The sequence below is a fragment of the Cebus imitator genome, unplaced genomic scaffold (assembly GCF_001604975.1).
Source record: "Cebus imitator isolate Cc_AM_T3 unplaced genomic scaffold, Cebus_imitator-1.0 Scaffold408, whole genome shotgun sequence".
NCBI lineage: Eukaryota > Metazoa > Chordata > Mammalia > Primates > Cebidae > Cebus > Cebus imitator.
In genome coordinates, this window is record NW_016107723.1 from 2,618,148 (window position 1) to 2,626,138 (window position 7,991).

General features: G+C 39.1%; 1 protein-coding gene across 1 annotated transcript in view; it reads right to left on the minus strand.

Moving 5' to 3' along the window:
* Positions 1-5,503, minus strand: part of SLCO6A1 (solute carrier organic anion transporter family member 6A1) — a 124,073-nt gene extending 118,570 nt beyond the window's left edge. The window contains exons 1-2 of the mRNA XM_017509158.2: positions 5,438-5,503; positions 5,119-5,356 (exon numbers count right to left, since the gene is read on the minus strand). Of these exons, the coding sequence (XP_017364647.1) occupies positions 5,119-5,356; positions 5,438-5,503 (304 nt within the window). The remainder of the gene's footprint in view (positions 1-5,118; positions 5,357-5,437) is intronic.
* Positions 5,504-7,991: the final 2,488 nt, after the last annotated feature.

The following is a 7,991-nucleotide window of genomic DNA, read 5'->3' on the forward strand; positions in this document are numbered from 1 at the left end:
AAAAAAAAAAAAAAAAAAAAAAACTAGATCCAAATCAAGAAGAGAAAGAAGAATGATTAGAATGTGAATAAATAGAATATAAAATAGAAACAACAGAGAAAAATCAATGAAATAAAAACTAGATTCTCGGTAAACATCAACAAAGCTGACAAACCTTTAGCTACATTGGCCAAGAGAAAAGAGAGAGACTCCAGATTCATAAAGAGAGGAATGAAATAATGAACATTACTATTGATTATAAAGAAAACAAAAAGATTATAATACTATTAAACAATTGTAGAGCAACAGTTAGAAACATAGATGCAAAGGAAATATTCCCATCAAGACACAGCTGTAAACATTGGCTCAGGAAAAACAAAATAGAAAAATTGAATAGATCTACAACAAATATACAGCTTGATTAGCAATTTAAAAAAAACACACACACACAACTTCCCATAAGGAAAAGTCAAGGCCACAAGGCTTCACCATTCTACCAAATGTTCTTTCCCAAATTTTCCCAGAAAATAAGATACTTCCATAATCATTTTTTTCTCTCTTTTTTACAATCCCCACTCCAATTCCCCATTTATTCTATTAGACCAGCATTATTTTGACATCAAATCCTGACCAAAAACAACAACAACAAAAACAACAAAAAACAACAAAAGAAAACAACAAAACAATATCCCTGTGGCTATAGATGTAAAGATTTTCAACAAAACACTAGCACACTGAATCCAGCATATTACAAAAATGACGGTAAACCTGATAAAGTGGGATTTTTCCCATTAATGCAAAGTTAGTTCAATATATGAAATTAGGGTTAATCACTATATTAATAAAACAAAGGATAAAAACCACATTATCATCAAAATGCCAAAAGAAAAAAGCATCTGACAAAATCCAACACACTATTGTAATAAAAACACTCAAAGCTAGGAATAGAAAGCAACTTCCTCACACTGATAACTTTATATATGAAAAACCCTCAGTATACTTAATGGTGAGAGCCTGAAAGCTTTCCCATGATAAGGAACAAGACAAAGATGTCGACTTGTACTACTTCTATTCAACATTGTATTGGAAATAAAAGGAAATAAAAGTCATCCACATTGGAAATGAAGAAGTAAAACTATTCACAAGTGACATGATCTGGTATACATAAAAGTGTAAGGAATCCACACATGTACAAAACAAAATGCTACAGCTATAAAACAATTCATCAAGATTCAGCATATAAGACTGATATGCAAATTGTATTTCCACATACTAGATATAAACATGCTTAAAATAAAAGAAAATCCAAAAGAAGTGAGCAAAAGAATTGCAAGACATGCCTATGGAAATGCCAAACATCGCTGAAAGAAAACAAAGGCCCAAATAAATGGTAACACATTACATGTCATGGATTCAGAGATTTAATATTGCTAACATGGCAATAATCTCTTAATTGACCTACAGATTCCTCACAATCCCTATAAAATCCCAGCTGGCACTTTGCATAAATTGACAAGCTTATTCTAAAATTGAGATGGAAATGCAAGGAACCCACAATAGCCCAAACAATCTTGAGAAAGAAAAAGTTTCAAGACTTATACTTTCTTTCTAAATCTAAAACCAACTACAAAGCTATGTGTGATACTGGAATAAGGATAGATATATAAATTGATGGAGTATAATTGAGAGTCCATAATTAAATTCATACATGTAGAGTCAATTAGGGTGGAGTTTCTATTTTAGAAGAGGAAAATACTTTGAAATTAGTAATAACAGTTGTACAACTTTGTGGATATTTTTAAGTGTACTAAATTGTTCACTTCAAAAAAAAATTATGGTATGTAAATTATATTGGTTTTCATTTTATAAAAGAAAAGTTGCATATAAAGAAGCCAACTTTAACCCCACAATGACAAAAACAAAACAACTCTTTTGTTGTTGTTGTTGGGGATCTCAAAGACCACCGCAGTTTCAATGATTCACTAGAAGGATTCAAAAGTCTCAGGATGCAGTCTCATTCATAGCTGTGACCTACAAAGCAAAAGCAATAAAGGGAAAAGTTGTATGGGCCAAAGTCAGAATGAAACCAGGTGCAAGTCAAGAATCTCCCCCACTGGAGTCAAACAGTACACATTTAATTCCTTCAACTTTAAACTGTGACAACCTATGTGAACTGTTTTCTAACCAGTTAGGCAATGGTGAGAACATTGCAAAAATCCAACTGCCAAGATGGCAGTCAAGAGCCAACCATGCAGATAGACCTTTTTCAGGCCTGGTATGTTAACACCTTTCTGCACACTGGTCCTTTACAAAATCATAAAAATTGGTTGTATTAGTCTGTTCTCATGCTGCTAATAAAGACATACCCAAGACTGGGTAATTTATAAAGGAAAGAGACAATTGACTCATGGTTCCACATGGCTGGGCAGGCCTCAAAATCATGGTGGAAGGTGAATGAAGAGCAAAGTCTCATCTTACATGGCATCAGGCAAGAGAGAATTTGCAGGGGAACTTCCCTTTATAAAACCATCAGGTCTCATGAGATTTATTCACTGTCATGTGAACAGCACATGAAAGACCCACCCCCATGATTCAACTACCTCACACCGAGTCCCTTCTACAACACATGGGAATTATGGGACTTACAGTTCAAGATGAGGTTTGGGTGTGGACACAGCCAAACCATATCATTGGTTAAGCTAAACCGATCAAGAATAAAGGAGAGAAGACCAAGAATGAATGACAGAGTGGACATCACAACAGCTCCTACAGACATTAAAATAATAATAAAGACCTTTATAAACAACTATATGCTAAAAATTTAACAACTTAGATGAAATAAATCCTAGAAAGATACAATTACTAAAATGACTCAAAGAAGAACTTTTAAAATCTGAATTTCTGGATATCTATACATGTAGCTGAATTAGTAATTTTTAAAACTTGCCAAAAGGAAAGGTACAGGCTCAGATAGTTTACTGATGAATTACACCAAACACTTAAAGAAGAAGTAACACCAATATATATCAGTTTGGGTTAAATTAAAATATAGACAAAACAAGTAATTTATACGGGGTAAGTTTAATATAGATAATTATTAACTATAGCAGGGGATTGAATAACAAGGTATTATTTAGTAAAATGTAAGGAGAACTATAAAGAATATAGGAAAAGCAGCTATAAAGAACAGCTGCTTCCCTCAGGACTGAAGTATAGTGCCCAGGGAATCCCTCACTGTTTCCCCAACTCAAACTGAGATCCAGATCTTGTTGATGACAGCACAGCCCAGGTGTGGTGACTGCCTGCACTTACCTGCCACCCTTAATGGTATTGGTGCCCACCTTGCTTAAGACAATAATTGCTGCCACTTGACCCCCATGACTCCATTGAATTTCAGAACTTATTTTAATGGCAGCATTCCATACAATCCTATCGAGCTTAAAAAGAAAGCAGGCACAGGGCTTTTTATTATGCCAGTTCTTCTCTAATTGATGTATCCCTCAATACTGTAGTGACAAGAGTGTCTTCTAGGCCCTTTTGTGGAACATTACTGGGTAAGTTGGGGAGGAGATGGTGCAAGTCACACATGATAAATCTAGTCGACTTCCTCACCTCCGTAAGTACTTGAATTCCTTCCTACACATCATGCTGGGGCATTTTGAGATCTCAACCTCATTAACTTAAAGCTACTGTTAAGTCCAAGTTTCAATCAACCAATCATGTAAACTGTTAGAGCCATCTCCAGGTGCATGTGCTCACACATTAAAACTGTTATCTCTAGCAGGTAAGACTGTATCAATGAATTCAGAAGAATCCAATGTTTTGTTTTGCCCCTCTGGATCTAATAACTCACAGAATCCATTCTCACACACTTCTCCAGGGTTCTGCCAATACATTAGTAAAGCCTTAATATTATTTCTGTGTGTAAGTTCTTTGTCCCTGGGTCTCAGTATGTACCTCTTGCCCTGGAGCATACTGAGAATTTACTCTAAGTATGGATCTAGTGGCAATAGGAGTGGCTGTAGTATATCTTAAGAAGAATAAGCATTTCTTTTCAAGACCTCCAGCTGAGCTTCTCACAGATGTAAACTGAAAGACTAGCCTCCTCAGCTACCGGGGGCAAGCTCTTCTACCAACAAAGGAGGCTCAGAATAACTTGGGGAATCAAAAATGCCAGTTTCATCTGCTCCTTGTCAGATGTCCTCGTTCCAAGTTTCAGGACCTATTTTTTTTTTTTTTTTTTTAACAAATCAACACCCTATCTTTCGCGTGGGTAATTTGGTGAGACTGTGAATTCAACTGTCATTATAACTCATCAACCCATATTGTGTGTAATTTCCAGAAATATCACCTCTGTGATATTAAAAAAAAAAGTGCCAATTTATTTTAGGGCTTCGATGGGAGCCCTCAAGCTCTCAGGCCATGACCTGAGCTGACAGTTAACAGAATTTGTTATTTGCTTTGTGTGAGTACGAAGGGCACTCGAAATTATTCATCAACAGTGGAGTCCTTATAGTTATCATCACTACCATAAGGTCAAGTTCTGCAGCCACCTGGGCTCCCAGCATACATGCTTCAATTGGCACTGCATCCCAGTCAAGAACAGGTGACAGCTTTATTAAATATGGTACCACTACTTGCCAAGAATTACTATGATCCATCTTCTGTTGGCAAAAGGATCAGCACTTCACTCAAGACTACAGGTGTGATAAAAACCAATCCCAAAACTCCATCTTTATGGATATATTTACTGGGATCACTACTACCAATTCCATACCAGTCTAATACCAATTTCCCACTTCCTGAGCCCCTACCCGCCAAATTATCTTTACAAACTCTGATTCCATCCCAGAATGCTGGAGAGACTGATTTGAGTAATATGAAAACTCCGGGCTCCCACACAGCCGGCTCTGCCTGCCTCACTCTTTCTCCATTGCAATTCCCTTGTCTTGACAAATCTGCTGCCCAGGCAGCGGGCGAGGTAAACCCATTGGGCGGCTAAACTTTGATCGGACAGAGCCTTGAGAAGTCAGACAGCAGCCTGAGGCTGGGCCAGCCCAGGGCATCCTCGCCATCCCCCCTCTCCCACCTCCTCGAGGGGCGGCCCTCGCCACAACAAAGCACGTCCTTCAGGCTCACCTTGACAGATGACCAGGATGCAGTGGAAAACCATGAAGCAGCGAATGTTATTACAACACTCACAGCAGGGGCTGGCTACGCAGCCCACACCACAGGGCTGCTCCAAACTGTTGTCCACTTCTCCGGAATCGGAGGGCTGGACTTTTTTCCTTTTTCGGAAACCGCCGAATCTTATCAAGGCCCTTGGAAATAGCTTCAGATAGGGGCGTGTTTTCGGGAACTTCAGGGACTTCGAGGACTTCTTCGAGGCCTTCGAGGACTTCGAGGACTTCGAGGATTCCCTGGCCCTCGAGTGCTTAGGAGGCCGGGCCCGCGCAACCCACGACTCCACTTTCCCCGGGTCCGCATCCCGGCCCTCAGAGCGCCGGGGGGCGCCTTCGTACATGGCTCACCCTGCGCGACTCCGGCGACAGCGCAAGTGCCCTGAGCAGCCCGCCCAGCCTCGGCCAGCCCAAAGGCCGGCGGCGTGGGCGTCGGAGCACTCAGCGGCCACAAGGGGCGCCTGCAGCCCAAGCCTCCAGAGGGAACGTTTCTCTTAGGGCAGGAGGCAAACGTCCTCGCAGGAGGTCGACAGTTGAGAACTTCCAAGGTTGTTTGCCTTCTTTTCTTCCACGTGCTGGGGGAAGGGGGGTGGAAAAAAGCTAAAACCAGATTTTTTAACTGCTAACACAGACAAGAAGCACCAGAGTAATTTTAATGGAAGTCGAAGAATGCTAGCATTTATTTATTAAATAATACTCATTAGGAAGAATGGGGGGAAAAAAAAACGGAACTGTCTATTCCCCATTTCCTCCAGACTTCCTTTTTTTGTGGTGGCTTTCCAACTGGGCGATCTCACTAGAAACAACCTGAAAATTGTTGAGAGCAGAAGACCACAGTGAAAGATTTGGAGGCACAAAGATCAGAAATCAATGTCCCAATGAGTGTCCTTAAGTGAAGTGTTTTACACCTATAAATTATTGTTCTAGAAACTCCATCCCAGCTCAAGAACAGATTATTATTTTCCACCTTAATGGGGGCATGAGAACCAGAGGATTATTTTTTCAGGTTTAAAAATTTTATTGGAGAGAATGAATGTAAGCATGGTAGGATATGAAGCATAGTTTTTTTTTGTTTGTTTGTTTGTTTTTTGGTTTTTTTTTTGTTTTTTTTTTTTTTTTGTTTTTTTTTTTTTTTTTTTTTTTTTTTTTTTTTTTTTTTTAATGAAAATGCAACTTCTTATTGGTTTTCTTTTCTTAGGCTGATATATAACCTCTTTAGGCCAAGTATACGTGGAGGGTGACTTTCCAGGAGAGACAGCACTAGACAATTTAGCTCTTCAACAAGATTTTATGTTGCTCCCTCTAATAGTCCTGGCCTGGGAAGAAAGAACTAAGAATCACTGACCTGAAGCCTGAGCTTGATTCTGCGTTGCTTCATGATAAGTGAAAAAAAAAAAAAAAAAAAGGAATCCTAGGAGGTAGGAAAGACAGTGGGAAGTCATAGGGCTTATTGTTGTGCTTCAATACCAGAACAGGTACTGCTTGGGTACAGAGAGGAATAGGTAACAATTCTTATTACTGTGCTTCAATACCAGAATCCGTATGGCTTGGGTGCATACAGGGAAAGACAACTCCATTAATAATGAAGAGTATTGGGAATTTTGCTTCTACCCAGAACATAGAAAGCCAAATAAAATGTAGTCTATTGTTGGAGTGGGGACTCCAACAATAACAACAACAAAGCTGGATAATATGAAAAAATACTTCTTTTTCATCAGAGAACTGCATTTCTATAGCTATGGTTGCTATAAAGCAACTAGGCAAATTGATTCTAAAGAGCAACAAGCCCCTCAGAAAAAGGATGGGATACACTAATCATTTTACTTTTCAAAGGGCACAGAAGGAAAAAAGAGCAGTCATAAAAGAAGATAGAAACACCTGAAATTTTAATGAATTCTTAAAAGCCAAGGGAAGACTAGCTTAACAGTTTAGAAGCCCTAGAAGCCTAAGAAGTAAGGGGAGTCTACACCCATTTACCAAATTTTTCCTTAACAGAAAAAAAGCATTTGGTAGTGGTAGACTGTCACTGAGAAAGAAGAAGGAATGCTTACCCTTCTGCCTCCACTGACCCTTCTGCTATACAAAACAAAAGCAGTTTGCCTCTGGGATTGAGGCAGGAAACTCTCTTGCCCTCCAGTCTGTGACAAAGGTTATCTGTTACAGAAGAAAAAATCCTTGAAGGAGCAGCAAACCGTCCTGTCCCATGGCCTACCTTAAGATGACTGACTGCCACCAGAGGGAGGGATAGAAATAAAAATAATCTGCCAAAAAGAGAGGAGTAAGAACTTTATTTCTTCTCAAGAACCCCATTAAAACAAGGCAAAGCCCAAACCTTCAGGTTCAGGCATTCAGGGCCTATCCAAAATTGAGGCTGGACCAGGGTCAACCTAGCCTCTGCCTCGATGAGGAGTTTTGCATGAGTGAGAAAACAATAGCACTTCACCATTATAGGTGAGTCGAGAGAGCAGAGGGAAATGCTACCAGTGGAGAAAGCGTACAGGACATGCTGAAAGCTGAACGTGGAGTGGAAGCACTGACAAACAAGCCTTCAACATTCTTTAATTAGGATATTTTTATTATATAATATATGACACTGTCATCCAGCTACAAAAATTGTAGTTGAAGTATTTAAGTCGAAATTGTGGATATTTGTTTGCCTTGCTCATTTAACCGTAATAACCATCACACTTAATTTCATGTTGGCTACCTTTATGATAGTACCATGTATGATAGAATTTCATGGTATGGATTTACTATAATTTATTTGACCTCTTTCTTTTATTTTGATGGCTATTGGATTGGCACAGTGGCTCACACCTGTAATCCCAGCAC